Source organism: Camellia sinensis, chromosome 5, assembly GCF_055761805.1.
Source record: "Camellia sinensis isolate YWXY chromosome 5, ASM5576180v1, whole genome shotgun sequence".
Taxonomy (NCBI): Eukaryota; Viridiplantae; Streptophyta; class Magnoliopsida; order Ericales; family Theaceae; genus Camellia; species Camellia sinensis.
The window spans coordinates 143012892-143040346 of NC_138965.1; the positions used below are offsets into that span (position 1 = coordinate 143012892).

Sequence of the window (27455 nt, forward strand, 5' to 3'; positions counted from 1 at the left end):
TCTGCTGCAGTCCCATCTCAGACCTGCTTCTCTGCAAACCCTCACCTCTGTTCTACTGCAATCTCATCTCCTGTTCTTCAGTCTCTTTCTTCACCTACTCTACAGCCTCTTTCTTCTCCTTATTTAGCCTCAATTCCTATTCAATCTATTGTTATTGATTTACTACCTTTTTCCTCCTCAAGTCCTGTCTCTTCTCTTCCATCTACTAATGTCTATTATATGCTTACCAGGTCTAAAACTCAGGGTCATGTGGCTTGTAGTTCTTCTTCTTTTGTAGATATTGAACCTCTTTCTTATCAGCAAGCTCTTGCTTCTCCTATTTGGCATTCTGCCATGCTTGAGAAAGATAAAGCTTTAATTGATCAAGGCACATAGACTGTTGTCCCTCTTCCTTCTTCCAAATAGGCCATAGGCTGCAAATGGGTCTTTAGAATCAAAAGAAACAGTGATAGCTCTATTGCTCGATATAAGGCTCGTTTGGTGGCCAAAGGGTTTTTACAGTAAGAAGGTATTGATTACACTAAAACATTTAGCCCTGTGGCTAAACATCCCACCATTTGAGTTTTCCTGTGTATGGCTTTACACTATCATTGGCCGTTAAAGCAGCTTGATATCAGTAATGCATTCTTACATGGCACTTTAGATGAAGATGTGCATATGCATCAACCACTTGGTTTTGTTAGTTCTTCTTCACCTCATCATGTTTATAAATTGAAGAAGGCTCTTTATGGCTTAAAACAAGCTCCTCGAGCTTAGTACTCCACATTTTCCAGATTCATGCTCTCTCAAGGATTTGTCGATAGTCATTATGATAATTCCTTATTCATTCATAAAACCTCCACTAATATTACTGTTGTTCTTGTGTATGTGGATGATATCCTCTTAACTGGGAGTAGTTCTTCTCATATTAACAATCTTATTCATCAGATGCACTTAGCCTTTGCCATGAAAGAATTGGGTCCATTTCTTATTTTTTAGGTATCTTTATTAAATCTATGGGTGATTCCTATTTTTTGTCCCAACACAAATATGCTTCTGATATCCTACTTAAGGCTGGCATGACCTCCTGCAAACCTTGCAACACTCCTATTTCCTTGAAACCTGATCTTACCCATGTAGCCTCTCTTCCTTTTGCTCAGCCTTAGTTATATAGTAGTCTGGTTAGGGCTTTACAATATCTTACTATCACTCGCCCTAATCTTTCTTTGGCTGTGAATCAAGCTTGTTAATATATGCATGACTGTAGACACCCCATTTTTGACCGTCCTCAAGACTTGGACGTCACCGTTTGAACACTCGGTGATCATCCATGTTTGTGTTCGTTTGGAGTTCCCAGAGGTCTCGGCTACGCGCCCTGCCTCAGGATCTCTGAACTTGACCGTTTTGTGTCTGGTTTTGCACCAAACACTTGTGTTTTTCCTTGGAGGGGCAGGGAATTCCTTGTGAGGCATCCCCACACACCACCGGCAGTGGCTAGAGGTCACCGGCTGGTTTTTGCTGCCATCGGCAATGTATATTGCCGGTCGGCACTCTTTGTTGCCGGTCAGCACTCAATTTTGTCAAAATGACATTTTTTGCCAGTCGATTACTGTGCATCTGCTTTTGCAGATATTTTATCACAGCTGGCTTGCTTTTGGCTCCCCTCCATACACGTGTATGGAGGGATCTCCCTCTTGAGAAGCTTGTCTTGTAAGCTTTACAAGACAAAAGGCTCTATAAGAGAGAGCCTTGTCTCTTGGCCTTAAGGTTAGACACTTGAGAGACTTTAGAAAGTTTAGACAGCCATTTTTAGGGTTTTGAGTTCTAGGGTTAGAAACCATACACTTTCTATCTCTACATCTCCCTCTTGTGTGTGTTAAAGTGCATTTGTGTCTTACTATTGCACACAAACACATAGTGTTTCACCTTCACTTAGCTACTGAGGTTCTAAGAGGTTGATTTTGAAGTTTTGGAGCTGTTTTCAACCTAGAAGGAGCTGTTGGAGCACCATTGTTGAAGGGGTCTTCAAGGGTAACAATTTTGCCTCTTTATTCCCCAATCTTGCATTGTATTTCTACCTGTCTTAAAATCATTTTTGAGCTTGGTGTATAATACAAAAAAGTTTTGTTTTTAGGCCCTCTAAATTTTTTGTTTAGAGTGTTTTGTGGTTTGGAGGTGTTTGACCCCTCTTAGGCCTTGAAAGGCCCCATTTTGTGCTATTTTGTGCAAGTTTCGAGACTTTGGTGTTTGGGCCTCTTCACCACTGAAATCTTGAGGGATTTCAGTGGTGGAGATGGTGCCTTGAAGTCTCCAAAAGGGGAGGGCCACCCCCTCTCCTTGTTGTCCTTGAAACGGACCCTTTTTGGCCTCTTGAGAGAGCATCATGTTAGAGTGTGTATTGATCATGTCTTGGTTGTTTTCCATGCTTATTATGCCGTGATATAACCTTGTTGTGTGTTGGTTTTGGTACACCATGCATGCTTAGCATACCTACCATGTAATGCCATGTTATTGCCTTAATATGCCTTAGGTTGTTAGCCTTTGTTCTAGCATGTTTTAGGCTTAGCCTTGTGAAGGTTTTGTGCTCACTTTGCCATGTTTAATGTCTATCCTAGGTTGTTTGGGTCAGATTTGGCATGCATTATATACCCCCTTTGCATTTTGGCTTGTTGGCCTCAAGTGTGTGAGTATATAGCATGCATTACTTACTTTATTCTAATGATTTGGCATCATTTATAGCATAATTTCAGACCTTATAGCATGCTTGCATGTTTACTTTGGATACCTCTTTGAAGCTTTGAAAGCTTGTGTAGCATGTTCCATGTTTTGGCCATTATACATGCCTTTGATTTTGAGCCACTTAGATGCCATCTAGGGGGTCCCCTTTGCATGGTCTAGGTCTGCCTTGAACCTATTTTAAGTCCTCTTAGCCTTGTGAGGCTTGGTTGGCTTGGTCATGGTTCAAGCCCCTTTGACTTGCTTCAAGCACTTGGGCTATTTGTTGCATGTTTAGCTTGATTTGTTGCTTGGTTTGGCACCATGTTTTAACATGATTTTCAATGCTTCTGTTGCATGCTAATTGTCCATGATTACCTCCTTTCAAATGTGTTTGAGAGTTATCCCATTTGTGCCTAAGTGTTGACCCTTAACATGTGCATGTGTGTATGTGTTTAGCCTTTTGTTTTGGTCACTTTGGCCACTGTTTTAGGCCTAATTAGAGTTGCCTAAATCATGTATAAGTCCACCTTTCCATCAATTTGCATTGCCTCATGTTTGCTTGTATGCTTGCATAAGTGTCTTGCCAAGCCATGTTGCATCCTTAGCTTGCATGCCTAGGTTGCATTACATCTTGCATGCATGCCTTGTTCCTTGACTTGGTGATAGGAATTGGGCCTTGGTTTGTTTGTTTGGTTTGCATTTCATTTGACATGAAAGTTGCACACTTGATTCTTTGGGTCGTCATGCATGGAAATGCGTGATTGGCGGTCTGAGAACCGAGACACATGCCCCTTTGAGTCACAAACATGATAGGGGGCATGATTAGCGCATACATTGCTTGAATTGTATTGCCATGGAAGTTCTGTCCTCTGCTGCTTTGAGTTGCAGGTTTTGCAGGCATTCTTTGCCGACCGGCAGTGTACATTGCCGACCGGCAATTATTCTTCTGCCGATAGCTTCATTTTGTGCCGATGACCACAATTCGCTACCGGTGGTGACTCTACTCAGCCGGTGATGATTCCCAGTATCCAAAGAAGCATCCTTGAGACTTTGGTAGTCTTCAGAAGGGTAGAGCAGGGAAAACAGAGGCAGACTATGCATGGCGGTGCACTTCCGAGCAAGACCCGAGCACGCGCTGCATCTGGCCCTCCTCCCCGAAGCGGTTTACTGCTTTTCCTAGCTTAATTAGTTTGTTAGCTAATTAGGTAATTTGTAATATTTAATTAGCTTGCATAGTTAATTAATTTGTAGTATTTATTTGGTCCCTCCGGGCGAGGGCAAATCTGTAATAAGTGTGTGTGAATGGTGTGTATGTCTTCCAATCCCCACTTCTTTCTTCCCTTTTATTTACCTGCTTTGATGGTTAGTATTAGGGCACGTTTAAATTAGCATACCTTATGCTATGCATGCGTGCATTCATACATTTGCTTTGTATACACCGGGCTCGGCACATCATTCTAACTATATCTGTGTTTCAAATTCCGAATTGAATACGTGCGACTTGTGCATTTTCGCATATCATTTGTAGACTAGCCGAGCCCGTTCTAGTGACATTTTGTATGCGATGCATTAGGCACTTAACATGGACTTGGATCATGCATTGATTGCTAACATGTCTCTGTTTTTGGCACGGAGTACGATGTAAGTATTTATGCTTTAGCACCTCACATGCGTGTGAATGTTGCCATGACAATATGTTTTCCATGTGGCTAAATGCTTACGTGATATTACTGTTTGAATGGCTGTGGGTGAAAGTTGGATTGTTTGAGTTGGAAAAATTCGTTGAAATCCGTGTTTTAGCCTACTTGCGAGTAGCAAATTCCAAAGCGCTTTTCAAAACAAACGGATATGCAATGACTTGTTTCCAAATTAGGCAATCTAGTCTATACTTGTTTGCTGCGCGCATAACATAGTAATTCTAGGCTAATAATTGGTTTAAGAACACATAATGTATTCAAAAACAGATATCATGGTTAGTAGAGGCCGGTCTTCGGACCGGGCGAAAGGGGGTGCTCATAGCTGACCTTCCCCGATCGTACCCAAGCTCCCGAGCCGAGACAACTCCGGTGATGACGGACATGTGGCCTTCGGCACCGAGTCAGGGTTTCCTAAATTCCCCCATAAAAAATATTTAGGTGGCGACTCTGTATCTGGCAAAGCAGTCCATGTTTGGCACTTCTTTTCAAAATCTGTTTCTCAAAACGATTTGCCAGATTTGGACTCTTTGGTTCAGATTTAGAACCGTGACAACAAATCGAGTCCGAGCTGTGGTGACCCCATAAATGAACGGAACGAGAGCTCATCCCTCCCGGGGCGTTCGGGGGACGTCTACACATGACCCTACCAATGCTCACTTTTCTTTGGTCAAGCGCATTCTTCGCTTTTTTCAGGGCACTATCTCTCATGGCTTGCCTTTTAGTCCTAGTTCTTTCGAACTTCAGGCTTTTTCTGACTCTAATCGAGCTAGCGATGCTATTGATTACAAATCTACCTCCGACTATTGTGTGTTTCGTGGATCCAATCTCATCTCCTGGTCTGTTAAGAAACAACCCACTGTTTCTCGATCAAGCACTGAAGCTGAGTATCGCTCCCTTGCTCATGCTACAGTTGAGCTCAGTTGGTTGCACATATTACTGCATGATCTTTCTATTTCTCCTGTTCTTTCTTCTATTCTCTAGTGTGACAACTTATCCGCAATTGCTTTGGCTTCCAATCCTGTCTTCCATACCAGGTCTAAGCTTATTGAAGTGGATTGCCACTTCATTCGCGAGAAAGTTGGTGCCAAAAAGCTTGTGCTCAAATACATTCCTTCCGTCAATCAAGTTGCTGATATTTTCACTAAGCCTTTATCCGCCTCTCGGTTTCATTATCTCCAAGCCAAGATTTTGGTCTGCACACCTCCCATCAGCTTGCAGGGGGATAACAAACATATCATATCAGCAGCTCAAGCTACATCATCAGCAGCAGCTCCAGTTGCTCTTGACTCAACTCATACAGCTCACACTCAAAAGAGAGATTCAACACATGTTAAATATAACTGTATAATTGTATCACCGTATTAGATGGAGTTAGTTAGGTAGTTATCATTTTCTGTATAAATACACAAGTGTATCTTCATATTTTGAAATTGAAAAAGATCTTCAACGATTCTTCAGATATTAAGCAAAAAATCAATGTGTTTGGTTCGAACACGTACAAGAAACCACCCACAAAGAGCTTTCTCAGTTTTGTCTTTGAAGCATTCAAAGACACCACCATCATTATACTTTTGGTATGCGCAGTGTTCTCTTTCGGGTAAACAGCACGGTCCCACAGAAGGGTGGTATGACAGGGGAAGCATTATCGTTGTTGCCATTCTAGTTGTTGTGGTTTTACCATCAGTAACTTCAGGTAGAGCAGACAGTTTGACAAGCTTTCTGATAAGAGCAGTGACCTGATGAAAGTGGAAGTGGTGAGAAATGGCCGCAGACAACCCATATCAATTTTTGAAGTCGTAGTGGGTGACATTGCGTGTCTAAAGATCGATGATCAAGTTCTGGCAGATGGGTTGTTCTTGGACGGATACTTGTTGAAAGTGAATGAATCAAGCATGACAGGGGAAAGTGATTACGTCGAAGTAAATGAAACCAATAATCCATTTTTGCCCAGTACCAAGGTGACAGATGGGTACAATCACATGCTTATAACTTCGGTAGGCATGAATGCAGCATGGGGTGTAATGTTGAGCTCGATAAGCCGTGACTCAAATGAACAAACACCATTACAAGCTCAGCTTAACGAACTGATATCTTATATCGGGAAGGTTGGTTTAATGGTGGCTTTCCTTGTTCTCATAGTTTTGCTCATTCGGTACTTCACAGGAAACACTGAAGATGAACACGGGAACCAAGAATTCAACTGCGACAAGACTAAAGCGAATGATGTCATGAATACTGTTGTGCGTATTGTTGCTGTGGCAGTTACGACTGTTGTGGTGGCGATTCTAGAAGGTTTGCCTTTGGCTATGACTTTAACTTTGGCTTATTCAATGAAGAGGATGATGGTTGAGAATTCCATGGTTCGGAAACTCTCTGCTTTCGAGACAATAGGTTCGACCACCACTATCTGCACAGACAAAACCGACACATTTATATTAAACCAGATAAAGGTAACAGAATTTTGGCTTAGAAAAGAGGTAATGACAGACAAAGCATCATTGAAAATAGCCCCTAATGTTCTTGAAATGCCACACGAAGGTGTCGATTTAAATACAACCGGCGAAGTCTATAGACAGTTATCCACAGCAATACCTAAAATTTTTGAAAGCCCTACTGAGTTAGCAATCCTCTCCTGGGTCATCTTTGATTTGGCTATAGATATTGATGAGCTGAAGCAAGGTCATGAAATTCTTCACGTAGAAGCTTTCAACTCAGAGAAGAAACGAAGTGGGGTTTTGACGAGGATGAATGGAAAAAAAATTCACGCGCATTGGAAAGAGGCTGCGGAGATGATTCTGTCAATGCGCTCAAATTATTACACCAAAAATGAGAATACTATACCCATGAATGATAAAGAAAGAACGCAATTTGAACTGATTATTAAAGATATGGCAACTAAAAGCTTGCGATGCATTACTTTGGTTACAGAAAGTGTAGAGGTTAGCAGAAAGATTGAAGAAACTGGACTTACCTTCTTAGGGCTTGTCAGTTTAAAGGACCCTACTCGACCAAGTGTCAGGGCAGCAGTACAAGCTTGCAGAGACACCGGAGTTAACGTTAAAATGATTATAGGAGACAACATCTTCACTACAAAAGTTATAGCTATCGAATCTGGGATTGTCAAACCCAATGAGGATTCGAGCAATGCAATGGTTGAAGGAGTGACATTCAGAAATTATTCAGATGAAGAGAGAATGGAAAAGATAAACACAATCCACGTAATGGCTAGATCATCTCCGTTTGACAAGTTTCTGATGATAAAGTGCTTGAAGCGGAAAGGACATGTGGTAGCGGTCATAAGGGATGGAACAAACAATGCACCTGCACTGAAAGAAGTAGATATCGGACTTTCAATGGAAATTCATGGCACAGAACTGGAAAAAGAGAGCTCGGATATAGTCATGTTAGACAACAATTTTACGTCGGTGGTGACAATTTTGAAGTGGGGTCGGTGCGTATACAACAACATTCAAAAGTTCATCCAATTTTAACTCACCGTCAACGTAGCTGCCCTTGTCGTCAACTTTGTCGCAGCAATATCGTCTGGTGAAGTTCCGCTAACAGCAATCCAGCAACTGTGGGTGAACCTCATAATGGATACTTTGGGGGCACTAGCACTACCCATCGAGCAACCAACTAATGATCTAATGACAAAGCAACCCGTGGGTCGAACTGAACCACTTATAACAAAGATCATTTGGAGGAACCTTATTGCTCAGGCTTCGTATCAAATAAATGTTTTGCTGATCTTAGAGTTCAAGGGAAGCACAATCTTCAGCATGAACAATAACATCAAGGACACATTGGTGTTCAATAGTTTCATCCTGTACCAAGTTTTTAATGAGTTCAATGCAAGAAAGATGGAGGAGAAGAATATATTTAAGGGGATAGTTAAGAACAAACTCTTTTTAGGCATTATTGGGATGACAGTTGTCACGACCCGAACCCGCCCCCATGGGTTAAGGCCATAACCGGCCAGTAATCATGAGATTACCTACGGCCTCGAATTGAACCAGACAAAACTCATCAGAGTAAAGGGGCCAAATGGAAGCAAATTTTAAACTTTGTCCATAGAGCTGTGCTTACATGGCACATCATAACAATCCATACGAAAACATGTTAATAACTCACGTCAAAAGATACAGCAACATAAAACTCTGTACAGACAGGATCATTCAAATGTAAGTCAACCCGTCAAAACTATATACCACAGACGCAAAATCTTCGCCGACATGACAAAATATAAATACACAGCAAAGGGGCGAAGACGGGTCTCGTACGTGAGACGCAAGGACTGACTCTCCAAAAACCTTTGTTGTTCCTGACAGACTTCACTGGGACTGGGTTTGCACCTCCCTTGGCTCACCTACAAACACATGAATGAGCGTGAGCGATAGCCCAGTGAATAATATCAAATACAGAAGTTACATAACAATATGTAGAATAACATGCTCCAATGGCCTTGGGCCCAATTCATGCTTCTATTTAACAGATACATATAACTATACGAAATTCAAATCAAGTAACTGTAGTTCCAAACATTCTGGCCTTTGGCCGATTCAGGTTTCCATTCATGGCAAAACAACCTTAGGTCCATTCATAAATGTCCAAACGACCTTCGGTCCACTCATTTCTATCAAAACGACCTTCGGTCCATTCATTTATGTCAAAACGACCTTCGGTCCATTCGTTTACGTCAAAACGGCCTTCGGCCCATACACTCGTGTCAAAATGGCCTTCGGCCCACTCATTTATGTCAAAACGGCCTTCGGCCCATTCGTTTACGTCAAAACGGCCTTCGGCCCGTACATTCGTGTCAAAACGACCTTCGGCCCACTCATTTATGTCAAAACGGCCTTCGGCCCATTCGTTTACGTCAAAACAGCCTTCGGCCCATACATTCGTGTCAAAACGGCCTTCGGCTCACTCATTTATGTCAAAACGGCCTTCGGCCCATTCGTTTACGTCAAAACGGCCTTCAGCCCATACATTCGTGTCAAAACGGCCTTCAGCCCACTCATTTATGTCAAAACGGCCTTCGGCCCATTCGTTTACGTCAAAACGGCCTTCGGTCCGTTCATTTCTATCAAAACAACCTTCGGTCCATTCATTTCTATCAAAACGACCTTCGGTCCATTCATTTCTATCAGAACGACTTTTGGTCCATTTATCATTATCAAAATGACCTTCGGTCCATTTATCATTATCAAAACGACCTTTGGTTCATTTATTATTATCAAAACGACCTTTGGTCCAATTACTCATTCATGTCAGACTTTTGTCCACAATCCCAGTTAGCAACTCATAAAGCTTATAAGGGAATACACAATTGGACATTGATAAGCTTTCAAATATCGATATTACTCACAGTGATCGGCTTGTGGATTCGCCCTGGAACTTGACCCTACACATTCCATGAACACAAAAGGGTCATTAACAATTCAATCCGTTCCTTAATTCACATATTCCTCTTTAGGCTTTATTCTTATCTCATCAACTCATTTACAATGCTTAACATATGCCTAAGAGTGCTTACAAGTGAAAGAGAACGGAAAACGAAACATAGAACGCATGAACAAAATTTCAGAAAGCAGGGTCCCCGCCCGAGCGTGGACTTACCCGCTCGAGCGGACCCTATAGGCCTGCAAAAGTGCTGGTTGCATCAAAAATATGCTCGAGCGTGAAATAGGATGCTCGAGCGGAAGGCCTGTCAAAATAGCTCCCACGCTCGAGCGTTAATTACCCCGCTCGAGCGGACATCAAGTTTGCAAAAAGTACTGGGAGCATGCATTTCCCGCTCGAGCGTCAGGTTCCCCGCTCGAGCGGACCTCAAAATTCTAGAAAACCCAGAATTGTGTTCTTGAGCTTCATTTCGACTTTCAACCAACAATTCATGCATGTTATGGCTCAAATTACTCCTAGACATGTACTAACATGGTACAAGCATCAAATTACCACATATTGAAGCTCAATTTCATAAATTATCTACATGCATGTCTCAAATTTACACCAAGCTTACTTCCAACATAACAATTTCACGCATTCAAGTTCATACTCTTGTGATTTGTACATGTATGTGGGATATAACTTCCATTCTTCATCTAGATGGTGCAAATGATGACCACAAGCATGAGTTCTAACCAAAATTCCACATGACTCATATTTTTCATACATAACTATACAATTTCATGACAATTGAACACATGCATGCATCATTTGACTTCAAATTCAACATCACCAACTCAATACATGCTTTTTTTCTCATTCTTGATTACACAATTAGCTTGAATACACAAAATCACAAGTCCAAACTTATGAATTCAAGATCAATTACCTACCTAGAGGCTCTATCTTTTCAATCAATAGCAAATTCTTGAGTGTGGCTTCAAAATTGACAAACTTCAAGACCAAAATTGTACAATTCTTCTTCCTCTCTCTCTAAGGTCGGCCTCCTCACTCTCACAATGTATAACTCAGATTTTTGGACTCAAAAAGAAACAATGAGAGAGTGTATATCCCTATACATAAGGCCCCCACCAATTCCAATATAATAATAATAAAGTAATGGGCACCAATTCATCAAATCGATTTAATCTGACCCGAATAAATTTCCAATTAAATTTCACTGCAGGTTCTAAAATTATGCCAATCACAATGGCGTAATCAATTTCGGATTCTGTGGCCGATAAGGCCTCCAATTTAATTTCCAAAGCAGATAATCAATTAGATATTCCTACGGGGAACAGATAGAAATTGAAGACCACATATTTTCACATAACGGCACACAAAATTATGACAAACACATAATCATACCCATTTTAAGGACTAATTAACACATTACGGAACAGGGGTATCACAGTCTTCCCCCTTTTAGGAAGTTTGGTCCTCCAAACTTAATTTACCTTTAGCCAAAACAATTCAAAATACCTTCTCATTCAATGGTTCCAATCCTTTTGATAGTTATCTGCTTAGTCTCAAAATCAAGCAACACTCTGTTCTCAATCAGTCAAAGACTCAACTTTTCCTCCATACAAAACTTGTATGGTGCCAAACTGAAACTAGAGTGTGAGCTGTTACTGTAGGCAAAGTCTGTCAACGATGGATAGATTTTTCCAATTCCTCAAAAATCTAAAGCATGCATTTGGAGTATTTCTCCCAGAATCTAAAAAGTTCTTTCTGATTACACATCAATTTGCTGATGGAAAGTAGCGCTGAATCACAATTCAGTTCCCATTGCCTCTTGAAGGCTTGTTAGAATTCAAACATATTTCAGGATTTCTGTCTAAACAATAGATACTGGGACCCCATACAAACAAGCAACCTTATTGATGTAAGCAGTGGCTAGTCTACAAGCACCATACGAAAATGTCACAGGGAGGGAACGAGCAAATTAAGTAATTCCTCATACAACAACCCAAACGGGATTTACACCTTGAGTGCTCAAGGTAGCCCCACAATGAAATTCGTAGTCACATATCCCTATTTCCATTTCGAAATAGAGAGAGATCGCAGTAGTTCTGCCAATATCCGTTATTAAACTTTGGCTTGTTGGCACCGAAAACATTTAGGCACAAATTCAACAATTTCCTTCTTCGCAATAGGTCGCCAACATTTTTATTTCAAATGCCAACTAACCTTACCATAGGAGTTTGGTCCATTTCCTTGTCACAAAAGTTCAATTCATTCTTCAATAATTCTGTAACTCACAGTCCGATTCGGTATTTAGTTCAGTAGTTCATCACAGTTAATCAAGGTCAATCAAACGTCTTCAGGAATTTAAAGTGGATCCAGACACTAATTCCCGAGTCAACAAGATAACAACGAAACAATCGACCATACAATATACATAGTTCACATATCCCCATAGCACTAATTATAAAGTGCAATAACACTGGCGCAGTCCATTTCTAACATAATACACGCGTTCTCAATTCATTCAACAGTTTACAGTTTACAGTTTCCAATTCCGTTCAGCATTCAATTCTCTGTTCCATCGAGTCTCCCCACATTATCTGATAGTCGTCAAAAGCATAAGGCAATTCATATACTAATCCCCATGGCGTCAAGGTAATACTAAAACAATCAATCACGTGTTAAACACAATTTACACATCCTCAAAGCCCCAATTACAGGATACAATGGCACTGAGCAGTTATTTACACAGGGCGTACTGAATTCACACACTTTCGGGTAATCAGGATTTTTTTTAAAGCTTCTTGGATGTTAAAACATCTACATAATACCAAAGGACAACATTCCGGACAAAACAAAGGAATAATCGTCTCGGAATCGAAGCACACCTGTTCACGACCGTTGGTGGCCGACTCGAGATCGATTAGTCAAACCCACCCGTACGAGACCGTCGGTGGCAAAAGATATCTCAATCAAAGGTGCTACATAGGCTTAACGTCCCCTAGCAAGAAAGGACGCTCCAAAAATGTCATCAAAACAACATAATACCATTCACCATAACCTGATTTCCCAAAATCTGATAACACTGACCCAACCACTCTCCCTTACAAAACATATTCTGATCAGTCAAAGACAAATGTTCAGTACTGCTTATAATCAAATCAATCTGCCGTCATCGGTTCCCATAGCGTCAAACAAACAGAGTTGGGACAATACTCCTTACGACACCCAATCACGGGGTTTGCACAATTCAGTTCATTTTTAACACATATGTCCTCAATAGTTGGAGGTTGGTTCTCAATGGTGCCCTTGGTTAGATCAATCTATTGATAGCCCACAAAGGCCTTGTTAGATTAAACCAAACAAAGGTCCTATCGAATTATATCCAATAAGGGTTCTATCAGGCCAAATCGAACAGAGGTTCTATCGAACCGAATCAGGTAAAAGTTTTCTCAAATGGGGTACATTCGGTTCTGTAAGGCTCACTTCGTTTGTTTAGGCACATGGTTGATAGTTCCACAATTGTCTTAAGTTCATTAGTTCTCGAATTCGTATCAGAATCATTCTTTACAACAGTTCATATCAAAGTGTTTCAAATCATGTACGATACGGTATTATCTACATAAATTCGGGGGTAGTTGTACAAACATGAAATTATTCAGATCATGAGGTATGTACCATAATCAATACAGTAATTCCCAACAAGTCTTATATGCAATACATGGTGTACAGTAACACATTAAACAGAGTTCTTCGGTTGTACATAAGATAAGGTCTGTTACTCAAAAGTTCAAATTAGTCACATAATCCAGTCAATCTTCTATCAATTCAAATGCATGGTCTCACCATTATAGCGTCATAATTCCAGTGGCTTAGCCATTAAAGATAGTAGTAACAGATCACCCTGAGCATAGGTTCAGATGTACATGTGCATGTGCAGTGTTAAACAATATCCCAATACGTATTTCACAAATTTCCCAAATGGAGCATATATGTTCAATAAATACAGTCTCAATCTTGTGGGCCTAACCAATCTAGATACACATGCAGCAGATACCAAAGGATATGTCAACTCGAATCAAATAATATCCCAAGCAAAGATATACACATGTACTAATTCAGAATCAATCAACACATAAGCATTCGTTCGTAAACGGTATAGATACCTGGGATAACAATCGTAGTATTCTGAGTGCTTTTTGGGATGAGTGTAATTACTCTATCCTGAGTAGCAATTCCTACTACTGGTACGAATCTAGCTGAGGCAGAACATTTATTTACATTTGCTCAGTTCGGGAACCATTCCTTACCATATGGTCCATTTTACCACACCGATAACTAGCCCCCGAAATCCGACAACAACTCCTCGGCGTTTCTTACACTGGTGGTGACAAAGGTTCTTGCCGTAGCGGCAGCTGATGTTATTGTCTTAAGATCTCTGCCATTTCTTGTACCATCCTTTCTAGTCCATCAAGTCGGGCTGTGGAAGAGCCTTCCAGCTCGTATGCCCTTAATTTAATCACCCTTGCCACAAACTCTTATTAAATCATGCCAAATACTAGGATGTCCAATACAAAAATAAACATATAGTCACATTCGTACATAGACACATCCTTATATTCTCATTTCACATACCGTACGCAATTAATCACATACGTAACAGATAATTGCATACTTATCAGATATCGCATGTTGAACATCTACTAAGTAATTATATACTCAAATCATGTTCGTATTTCACATAGACACCCGTAGGAAGAATTGAATGCACATAGATAACTTTCGTGATTTATATATTCATGCATGTGCATTATAACAAAACAAACTTGTTGTACACATTAGTGTAACAATTCATATCTCATATTCGAATCATGTGTGGTACTTCCTTTAGCGTAACATATCATGTTAGTCAAGCATATCAAGTTCCATAGTGGAACCTTTCATACCGGTAACATGTCTCATACATAGGCCACGGTATTGTTTCCCCCGGGCGAGGGCCTGTGCCACGATATTATTTCCCCCGGGCTAAGGCCTCATGACCATAAGCCACAGTATTAGGTCCCCTAGGCGAGGGCCTCCGCCAAGGATACCACAATTACGTTCAAGGAGAATTTAGACAATCATTCATTTATACCAAACATAGCATTTTAGGGAACTTGTCATTTCATACCTTCAGAAAATAATTAAGGCTAAACATAACCTCATAGAGTTCTTATTCCCCATCTGATTAAACTTGCATTATACCTTATACAAAAGATTCACAAGTATGCATATATCAGAAAGCATACATATTCCAATGGTTTACAATGCAAGCAATTCCCGAATTTATAACACATAACTGTTCATATCGAAATACTTAAGTATATTCTTGATGCTTCCAAATTCATATTCATCACATGAATGCATCCTAGATCTTATCTAGACGCTTATTGCTCTTTTAGACAAGTGTGTGAGTTATTAACTCGTGCTCTGATACCACTCTGTCACGACCCGAACCCGCCCCCATGGGTTAAGGCCATAACCGGCCAGTAATCATAAGATTACCTACGGCCTCGAATTGAACTAGACAAAACTCATCAGAGTAAAGGGGCCAAATGGAAGCAAATTTTAAACTTTGTCCATAGAGCTGTGCTTACATGGCACATCATAACAATCCATACGAAAACATGTTAATAACTCACGTCAAAAGATACAGCAACATAAAACTCTGTACAGACAGGATCATTCAAATGTAAGTCAACCCGTCAAAACTATATACCACAGACGCAAAATCTTCGCCGACATGACAAAATATAAATACACAGCAAAGGGGCGAAGACGGGTCTCGTACATGAGACGCAAGGGCTGACTCTCCAAAAACCTTTGTTGTTCCTGACAGACTTCATTGGGACTGGGTTTGCACCTCCCTTGGCTCACCTACAAACACATGAATGAGTGTGAGCGATAGCCCAGTGAATAATATCAAATACAGAAGTTACATAACAATATGTAGAACAACATGCTCCAAACGACCTTGGGCCCAATTCATGCTTCTATTTAACAGATACATATAACTATACGAAATTCAAATCAAGTAACTGTAGTTCCAAACATTCTGGCCTTTAGCCGATTCAGGTTTCCATTCATGGCAAAACAACCTTAGGTCCATTCATACATGTCCAAACGACCTTCGGTCCACTCATTTCTATCAAAACGACCTTTGGTCCATTCATTTCTGTCAAAACGACCTTCGGTCCATTCGTTTACGTCAAAACGGCCTTCGGCCCATACACTCGTGTCAAAATGGCCTTCGGCCCACTCATTTATGTCAAAACGGCCTTCGGTCCATTCGTTTACGTCAAAACGGCCTTCGGCCCACTCGTTTATGTCAAAACGGCCTTCGGCCCATTCGTTTACGTCAAAACGGCCTTCGGCCCATACATTCGTGTCAAAATAGCCTTCGGCCCACTCATTTATGTCAAAACGGCCTTCGGCCCATTCGTTTACGTCCAAACGGCCTTTGGCCCATACATTCGTGTCAAAACGGCCTTCGGCCCACTCATTTATGTCAAAACAGCCTTCGGCCCATTCGTTTATGTCAAAACGGCCTTCGGTCCGTTCATTTCTATCAAAACAACCTTCGGTCCATTCATTTCTATCAAAATGACTTTCGGTCCATTCATTTCTAGTAGAACGACCTTTGGTCCATTTATCATTATCAAAATGACCTTCGGTCCATTTATCATTATCAAAACGACCTTTGGTTCATTTATTATTATCAAAACGACCTTTGGTCCAATTACTCATTCATGTCAGACTTTTTTCCACAATCCCATAAGCTTTCAAATATACAATTGGACATTGATAAGCTTTCAAATATCGATATTACTCACAGTGATCGGCTTGTGGATTCGCCCTGGAACTTGACCCTACACATTCCATGAACACAAAAGGGTCATTAATAATTCAATCTGTTCCTTAATTCACATATTCCTCTTTAGGCTTTATTCTTATCTCATCAACTCATTTACAAAGCTTAACATATGCCTAAGAGTGCTTACAAGTGAAAGAGAACGGAAAACGAAACACAGAACGCATGAACAAAATTTCAGAAAGCAGGGTCCCCACTCGAGCATGGACTTACCCGCTCGAGCGGACCCTATAGGCTTGCAAAAGTGCTGGTTGCATCAAAAATATGTTCGAGCGTGAAATAGGACGCTCGAGTGGAAGGCCTGTCAAAATAGCTCCCACGCTCGAGCGTTAATTACCCCGCTCGAGCGGACATCAAGTCTGCAAAAAGTACTGGGAGCACGCATTTCCCGCTCGAGCGTCAGGTTCCCCGCTCGAGCGGACCTCAAAATTCTAGAAAACCCAGAACTGTGTTCTTGAGCTTCATTTTGACTTTCAACTAACAATTCATGCATGTTATGGCTCAAATTACTCCTAGACATGTACTAACATGGTACAAGCATCAAATTACCACATATTGAAGCTCAATTTCATAAATTATCTACATGCATGTCTCAAATTTACACCAAGCTTACTTCCAACATAACAATTTCACGCATTCAAGTTCATACTCTTGTGATTTGTACATGTGTGTGGGATATAACTTCCATTCTTCATCTAGATGGTGCAAATGATGACCACAAGCATGAGTTCTAACCAAAATTCCACATGACTCATATTTTTCATACATAACTATACAATTTCATGACAATTGAACACATGCATGCATCATTTGACTTCAAATTCAACATCACCAACTCAATACATGCTTTTTTTCTCATTCTTGATTACGCAATTACCTTGAATACACAAAATCACAAGTTCAAACTTATGAATTCAAGATCAATTACCTACCTAGAGGCTCTATCCTTTCAATCAATAGCAAATTCTTGAGTGTGGCTTCAAAATTAACAAACTTCAAGACCAAAATTGTACAATTCTTCTTCCTCTCTTTCTAAGGTCGGCCTCCTCACTCTCACAATGTATAACTCAGATTTTCGGACTAAAAAAGAAACAATGAGAGAGTCTATAACCCTATACATAAGGCCCCCACCAATTCCAATATAATAATAATAAAGTAATGGGCACCAATTCATCAATTTAATCGATTTAATCTGACCCGAATAAATTTCCAATTAAATTTCACCGCAGGTTCTAAAATTATGCCAATCACAATGGCGTAATCAATTTCGGATTCTGTGGCCGATAAGGCCTCCAATTTAATTTCCAAAGCAGATAATCAATTAGATATTCCTACGGCGAACAGATAGAAATTGAAGACCACATATTTTCACATAATGGCACACAAAATTATGACAAACACAAAATCATACTCATTTTAAGGACTAATTAACACATTACGAAACAGGGGTATCACAACAGTAGTCCTTCAAATGGTCATGGTGGAGTTTCTAAAGAAATTTGCCGATATTGAGAGGCTAAATTTGGGCCAATGGGTCGCGTGCATTGTGATTGCTGCAATGTCTTAGCCAATAGGTTGGCTTGTCAAGTTCATTCCAGGTTCAAGTAAACAGTTTCTCAGCCTTCCCATACATAGATCTTCTGTGACATAAAACAAATGATCAGAGTCAGGTATCGGATCAAAAAACATATTTTGTTCTCAATTCCAGTAGGATTTACTAGGTGATTCATAGTACTTCAGTATTTCATATTATAGGTTTGCGAACCTTCAGTTCTTGTAAATATTGATAAACTACAAGGGACCACACCTTAAGCTCTTAAATAAAAGTTTAAGGTTTTTCATTTTCTTGCCTTTGTCTGTATTTGTAATTTGTTTTTCTGATCATGCAATTAATCAATTCATAACACAACTTCCACTACATAACACTTTGAGGTGATTGCCCAAGCATGCAAGTGAGTGGTGCGGCGGCTAAACTCATTCAATGCTATACATATATACATATATATATATATATATGGATGCCTAAACAAATAGATCAGTGCTATACAAACACATAAATTAAACATAAAAGTAATACAAAATGATGTGACAAGTTTTGATTTTCATTTCAAAGCAAAAAAATCCATCAAGATGACTTATATTTTAAAAAATGTCATTGACACATCACGAATTTTGAATTTTGAATTTTGAATTTTGTTTTGTATAAAAATTCTGTAAGCATAGTATTTTCCTAACGAATATAGCAGAAGTTCTAGAGGAAGGAGACAACTCTTTATAATTGAAGGATTCAAGAGCCAAAACAAAAAACCTTCTCTCCATGTACCACCAACTAAAAAGCATCAACACTACTAAAAAGGTGCGTCTCAGTGTACGTGTCTGATACCAACACTCCACATGTATCCGACACACGTCCAAATCCAAATGTGTCCTAAAAGATGCTTTGGACACACAAAAACACATAAGTTTAAACAAAATAACTTTTAAGATACAATGATCAAAGAAAAACAACATAGAATTATACCTATCATTCCCTCCTCCTCTAAACTTTAGGAATTAGCATTATTTTACATTTTGTATTATCTTTTAATGAAATATTCATATATATGACACAAAATAAATGTATAAAATCATATATTATGTGTATCTCTCATGTGTCGTGTCCTTCATGTTTTCAAAATTAATGTGTCAGAATGTCTATGTTGTATCACATGTGTGTGTCGTATCGTGTATCCACGTCCATGCTTCTTAGACCATTGATACAGGTGGCATCTTCTTTTAGGCAATTAGGGACTTGTCCTTTTTCAATTTTTAGAAATTACGAATACAAATTACGAAGTTTTGAAAACTCAAAAAGTACCTTGAAATTGTTTCCTCAAAATGGGTTGTTTTTAGGAATTTTTTTTTAAATGGAGAGCCATATATTTGTACAAATTTATAAATTTCTTTTTCATCTTGATAGTCCTTAACCAATGACATGCTTGCATAGGATTGTCCTGCATAATCCTTTGTACTTCCATACAACAGCGTCACTAGACCCAAACAACAACATATTCTAGTGCATACAATATTTGTTTAAAAACAGATTTTCAAATTTTTTATTTCCACCCTTGAGAAACCTTTCAAAAAAATATCTCGCGTTTAGAAGAAGGCAATGCCCACTTAAAAAGCCACCATAAACCATTTTAGCAATGTCAAAAACCATTTCTCTCTCTTCAGACTTCAAATTAAAATAATAGAATTCTTCTTCCTAACCTTAAACATGATGCAACTACTGCACAGAAACAGTGCATCATTTTTATTTTTATTTTTATTTTTTTGGTATGGAGAATTACAATAACAAGTCAGAAGATTTGTTACTCAGCTAAAGTATAAATGGAAATTCATCTAAAAGTGCAAGACTCAAAGAAAAAATAAAACTCAAATCTTAGCTCAACCTGCTTTGCAATAAACATCAAATATTTTGAACAAAAACAGGTAAAAAGAACATAAGAAAATTCAAGGACAACATTATCACTTCAAAAAGAGTATAAGTCGAAATATAAGCACTTACTGCTCATCACACATGTTTTTGATTCTCAGAGTTATACATTGGTTTAAGGTGTTATACTACCAAGAAAGACTTTGAAGGTGTTAACTTTGCTAAAATCTACATTTTAGCAAGATTGGCCCTATTAGCATAAATTACATAGCCTTTAAATTGAAGCTTGTAGGCCACACAAGATAAAGTGCCATAGTCCCTCAAAGGTGATATCCTCAAAGACAATGCTCTTAAAGGCCAAACACCTCCACATATTATATAAAAAAGGGTATTGTATAACAAGGTCAAAGTAGAGGTGACCATCTTAAGCTCAAGAGGGAGGAGTGACACTAATAAAGATCTCCCTTTCATACTCAAACTAGCATCTATCTGGGTCAGTTGGCCTGACTAGTGAAGCACCTCGAAGCTCTGCATGTGATATAACGGTCTCTAAACTTTATGTTTTTAAGTAGAATGTGGAGATCATGTGGTTTGATGGCCAAGAGTAAGGATTGTCAAGTTGAAGACCATGTCTTTATCTCAACCTATCAAGGTACAATGTTGTGTCCATCTTGACCTGGCAGTTCAGAATTCATAGAAGGGAATTTCATCATGTGATCCATTGGACATGTGACATCTAGGGACAAAACCAAGACTTCATTCCAAGGGGCCAAACATTATGTATAGAAATTTAGACAAATAATATAAACTAAATTTACATTTTTTATACCCTAATTTGTAATGCATTAAAATATAGTGGACAAAATATTCAGTATAAACAAATATGCTAGACGATAAAACAAAAGAAATAATTTTTTATGTCCATAGCCACTTAGTCGTCTATCAAAATGGTACCTGGCATTCTTTCTTTTTATAAAATTCATTTATTTTTGTTGTTGTTCCCAAGAGGCACTGAGCAATAGACTATGCAAGCCGCAATTTGTGCAAGAGAAAAGAGAAGTCTTCACTTTTTAAGAGAAGATGTCACATCATAAATTTTTAATATTATACATAAAGAAAGAGAGTTTGATAGTACCTTTTTGTTCTTTCAATTATAATCTAATGATGTTTCATTTTTTTTACAAGTAATCTAATGATGGGGCCATTGACTTATTGGCTCTAGTGTAGATAGAATTTTTTTTGAGACTTTTTGCTTTTTGGTTTATACATACTATTCTACCACTCAACCAATACTACAAATCTAAAAGTGGTTAACATATATGCTATGGTTATATGGATTTTTAAAAATAAAGGGGCTTGGCCACCCCAATCCTAGCCTTGGCTACATCTTTGGTGGCATCTCTATATTGCTTGCTTGGCCTCCAAAAATTGCAAGTACAACTATAAATAATGGCTAACACATCTACTTTGTAAAAAAAAAAGATAGTTTAGATCCAGTTTGTTACAAACTCAAGTGGCTGCCCTATCTGCCACCACTTTGTGTGTGTGTGTGCGTGCACACTAGCTTTTCCCTTCACATATGGCTACCTCCTCATCTCTAGCTGATCCAGTGTTATTAAAGGCACGCCTAGGTGTGTGCCTAGGCCTAAGTCCCATCCAGGCTCAAGGTTTGTGCCTTGTAGTGTTCCAGGCTAGGCGACTTCGATAAGGCGGGCCTAGGCGTACACCTAGGCCCAAGTCCCATCTAGGTCCAAGATTTGCGCCTTGTAGTGTTCCAGGCTAGGCGACTTCGATAGCACCTGACTGACCCAAGGTTTGTGTCCTAAGGGATTTTTTTATTGTTGCTTTAATTAGTTTTATTTAAAATCTAATCATTGATTTAATATAGTGTAGCTACAGAAGATCCCTACTCTTATTACAGATGCCAATACATTGAGCATTCGGCCCCAGATCAATGATAAAAGAAAAATTAGCCCTAATTTCTAATCTCCAAAAAACACTAAATGTTTAACATTTCATTTTGTTTATGTTAAACCCTAAATTATTTACTTGTATTAATTTTTTTATTTTTTCTATACAAGGTGTGCCTCACTTTGTTAAACCCTAAATTATTTACTTGTATTAATTTTTTTTTTTTCTGTACAAGGTGTGCCTCACTTCAATGAAACATGCGTCGCGCCTTGCTCCTTAAGCCTAGGCCCTAGAAGACCTTGGTGCCTTGGTGCGCTTATCGCCTTTAATAACACTGAGCTAATCATCGAAAATATCCAACTTACCATTTCCCTTCACACATGGCTACTTCCTCATCTCTGGCTAATCATCAAAAATATCCAACTCGCCAATTCTATATTGACCCCTTTATAAATCCAGGCAACTAAAATCAGAACCCTATTTCAATTTGGGCTGAATTTACATAATCTAGTTCTTGTGTTTTTCTCCTTCTAAATACAACAGTTAAGAAGCCTAGGTGCATATTGGTCACATTACATTAATTAATATTTGCATTATTAACATCAAATTAGTTGCTTTTTGAATAAGTATTTGGGATCAAACAATAACTGTGCTAGATTCAACCAAAATTCACAAAAGTGCCGCAAGCAATCTGCCAAGTTTGACAAGTATGATTTGTTGATGAGTTCAGATGCCCAATTTTGATGAATACACAGAGCATACAAGAACAAACCTCCCAAAAAACATGGCATGGATACATGGCCATCTAAGATATATACAACATCTGACATGCTTCATACAATTTAATATGCATGTGAGATTTCTGAATAATTCATCTTATTTCATATCATCCTCTGCTACACTAACCACATCCTCTGTAAGTTAAATAAGGTAAATCTATAATTTAAAATTTGTCATTGTTGCATCATGCCAGAGAGTGTGCTTGACTTAAAATGCTACATAACCATAAGATTTTAGCATGGGGTTTTAAATAAGTAAAGCCCAAAGACCAATCACTTATGGTGCAATGTGAGGTGAAATATCTAGAATAAACCTGGGTTATCAAAAACTTTGCTGTGAATATATTCTATCCCAAATTCACCAGTACATGGTGAACCATCAACACAGAACTAAAATCATTTTATCTCCAATTTTATAGTTAAAGAGTTGTAGCTCATGATTGTCCCAAAGCAAGCATCTACTGGGATTCAACCAGTCACGGTGAGACAATAATGCTATGATGCCCATATTTGTGTAGGGAATTTTCAAAATGTAAAGTTTAATTTTTGGGTGTTTTAAAAACCTTCCATGTTTTCTTTGGAAAACATGAAATAAGCTTGGGGACTTTGTCCCACATTGGAAAGAGAGCAAAACATGGAGCACTTAATAAAGTGCTACATGAAATATTGTTTTGAATATGGAATTATGGGATGAAAGCTAGTATGCATGCACCCACACCGCAAGGATGGTGCTTCGCACCACACGCACACGCACACGCACGCATGGCGTGGGTAGTGGGCTGTGTGGCTTTTAATGGCGCACTTTGCACTTAGCTAGGCGTAAGGCGCCATGAGGGCGCTTTCCTATTTGCATTGGACAGGTTGGAGTGATGAAGTGGATTCGACATGGCATGGGTGACATGGAATACAGTCAGCTCCACGTAGCAGTAACGTGTCGTCCATTGGCGATAAGTCAACCAACCGATCAAATGGTTGTGTGTCCGATCTGGAGCAGGTTGATCATAGTTGTTGATTGGAGATGCGCGTAATCGGTGCGTAATCATACGGATGAGATGTCACCCGATCGTGATCAGGTGTAATTAGTCAAGGCATCTATTCGGTGTCAGAATGATCTGCACCATAGATCGTCGATCCAACGGTTCGATCTGATCGGATGCGATCAAAGGACATAACCATTCGATCAGATCCATCAAGGCCTATACATAGACTACGAAATCAGCCATTTCATTTCATCCAAAATCCTTAAAAGCATTCCTGTAATTCTCTCTCTCTCTCTCTCTCTCTCTCTCTCCCTCTCCCTCTTGATTTTGAATTTTCGATCAAGAGTTTCTTAAGCAAATTTCTATTTTTCTTATTGATAATCAAGTTCTGCAGATTTGATCATCAGTGTCTTGGTTTCTTGATTATATCAAGAGTGTTCTGATCTATTGTCGTCAGTGCAGACGCTGATAGACTAGATCTTTAGATCAGGCTTCATTGTATCTTGGAGGCAAATTTGTTGTAACTCCCTACACACCTTTTGGTGGGTACAAATATTGTCTTTAGGAAAACGACTTAGTAACATGACTTGAAGCACTAATTTTCTGTTCTATATAGACAAGATCATTGCCAAATTTTGAAGACCCGAAGACCATCATTTAAAGAATTCAAGACCATTTGTTCCAACAATCTAAAGACAATATTTGGATATTGCGATATCTATTCAAAAAATGACTCAAGATTTCATGAAGCTTGACCGTATTGATGGAGGAAATTTCTGACACTGGCAAAAGAAGATGCACTTTTTGCTCACCACTCTCAAAATGGTCTATATGCTAACTACCCCCTATCCAATGGAGCAAGAAGATGAGACTGTGGAGCAAACCCGTGCCAGAGCCAAATGGGAGAATGACGACTACATTTGTCGAGGACACATTCTGAATGCACTGTCAGACTCTCTATTCGATGTGTATCAACATCTGGAAACGACATAGTAACTCTAGGACTTATTACAGTCAAAGTACCTCACCAAGGATGCCACCAGTAAGAAATTTCTTGTTAATAATTTTATGTGTTTTACAATGATTGATATAAAGCCCATTATGGAACAATTCCATGAGATCCAACATATTCTGAGTCAATTTTGACAAAAGAATATGAACATGGATGAATCTATTGTAGTTTCATCTATAATAGAGAAACTGCCATCTTCTTGGAAGGATTTTAAGAAAACTCTGGAGCACAAAAGGCAAGATCTTACTTTAGAGGAATTGGCTTAACACCTCCGAGTTGAGGAAGAGTCAAGGTTACTTGAGAGTAAAGATAACCAATTGGCTCAGACGTCCAAGATCCACATGGTGGATGATGGTTAGAGGTTCAACAAAAAGAAGCGTAAGCATGAACCCCAACCTGAGAAAAATGCTAAGAAGCCAAAAGGCGCTTGCTGGCACTGTAGAAAGCCAGGGCATTTCAGAAATGAATGTCGGTCATATAAGAAGAAGCCAGAAGCATTAAATGCCAAGAATAAGTTCGTGGCTGTTGTATCTGAGGTGATCATGCTTAAAGATGCTGGTGACTGGTGGATTGACTCAGGAGCAACAAGGCACGTCTGCAACGACAAGAGCCGTTTTACTACTTATGAACAAGTGAGTGATAGAGCAGTTCTCTACATGGGCAACTCTTCAACTGCTGCTATCAAAGGCAAAGGGATGGTGGATCTAGAGTTTACATCTGGAAAAGTCCTAAGTCTTAATGATGTTTATCATGTACCTGATGTCAGGAAAAACCTTGTATCTGGAAGCATGCTTAATAAGCATGGTTTCAAGTTAGTATTTGGGTCGGACAAATTTGTCCTGGATAAGGATGGAATTTCTGTTGGGAAGAGCTACATGTATCAAGAAATGTTCAAATTTAACGTTATCAATAATACATCTGTTTCTGCTTATATTGTTAATTCTCTTTCTTTATGGCATGCTCATTTAGATCATGTTAATACTAGAAAAATGCATGATATGGTTAATTTAGATTTAATTCCTAAGTATGACATTGATATGTTTGAAAAATGTAAATATTGTGTGCAATCAAAAATTACTCGCATTCCATTTCCTAAAGTAGATAAAACCACATCTCTTCTTGAACTTGTGCATAGTGATGTATGTGACGTGCATAATGATGTATGTGACATGCATAGTACCCCCACTAAGGGTGGTAAGAAATATTTTGTAACATTCATTGATGATTTTTCTAAGTACTGTCATATCTATCTTTTGCATTCAAAAAATGAGGTGCTTAATAAATTTAAGATTTTTAAGACTGAAGTAGAAAATCAGTGTAATGTCAAAATAAAGAGACTTAGGTTTGATAGAGACGGTGAATACCATTTTCCAAAATATTGTGAAAATATTGGTATTATTCATGAGAAGTCTGCACCCTACACACCACAACAAAATGGAGTAGCTGAAAGAAACAATAGGACATTAATAGAAATGATTAATGCTATACTTTCTTATTCCAGTTTAAGTTTTGGTTTTTGGGGTGAAGCCTTGCTCACTTCCTGTCACATACTCAATAGAATTCCTCTCAAGGGAAGAAATGCTACTCCTTATGAACGTTAGAAAAACAAGAAACCTAATCTTGGTTACTTGAAAACATGGGGCTGTAGAGCAATAGTCAGATTGCCTAAACCTAAAATGAAGAAATTAGGTAAAAAAGGAATTGAATGCATATTCCTTGGCTATGCTATACATAGCAAAGCATATAGGTTTCTGGTAGTAGAGCCCAATGGTTCAATGGAAACAAATACCATCATTGAATCATGTGATGCGGTATTTTATGAGAATCATTTCACAACCATTCCAAGGTTGGATTCTAATCAAGGAAAAGAATCAACTCCTTTGATGTCTACAGAGGAAAGTGAACGACATGAACCTATTGAGCCTAATGAACCTAATGAGCCTATTGAGCTAAGGAGGAGTGAGAGGGCAAGGACTGAGAAGTCATTTGGCCCTGATTTCATTGTTTACCTTGTAGAAGGAACTAGAAAAGCTTATTGTAAGCAAACAATGATTTCCTTGAATATGGATTCAGATCCATTAACCTTTGAGGAAGCTATGAAGTCTCAAAATGTTGCTTTCTGGAAAGAAGCAATAAACGATGAGATGGATTCTATCATGGGTAATAATACTTGGATACTTGCTGATTTGCCACCTAGATCCAAACCCATTGGTTGTAAATAGATTTTCAAAAGGAAAATGAAAGTTGAAGGCACAATTGACAAGTTCAAAGCAAGATTAGTTGCTAAGGGTTTTGCTCAATATGAGAGAATTGATTATTTTGATACATATGCCCCGGTGGCTAGAATCACCACCATTCGAGTATTGATTGCCTTAGCCTCAATCTATAAGCTTGAAATCCATCAAATGGATGTTAAGGCCACTTTCTTAAATAGAGAGTTAGATGAGGAAATCTACATGCAACAACTGGAAGAATTTGTTATACAGGGTCAAGAGCACAAAGTGTGTAAACTCGTGAAGTCACTATATGGACTGAAACAAGCTTCAAAACAATGGCATGAGAAATTTTACAAAGTAATAGTGTCAAATGGTTTTAGAATACATGAATCTGATAAGTGTGTGTACAGTAAGTTTACTGGA

General features: G+C 38.9%; 1 protein-coding gene across 1 annotated transcript; it reads left to right on the forward strand.

Annotated features, from left to right (window-relative positions):
- Positions 1 to 6133: 6133 nt before the first annotated feature.
- LOC114264069 (putative calcium-transporting ATPase 13, plasma membrane-type) lies at positions 6134 to 26417 on the forward strand. The gene is made up of 4 exons (XM_082872171.1): positions 6134 to 7841; positions 7929 to 8220; positions 25259 to 25771; positions 26318 to 26417. The coding sequence occupies exons 1-4, from the start codon at positions 6134 to 6136 to the stop codon at positions 26415 to 26417; spliced, it is 2613 nt and encodes an 870-aa protein (XP_082728297.1).
- Positions 26418 to 27455: the final 1038 nt, after the last annotated feature.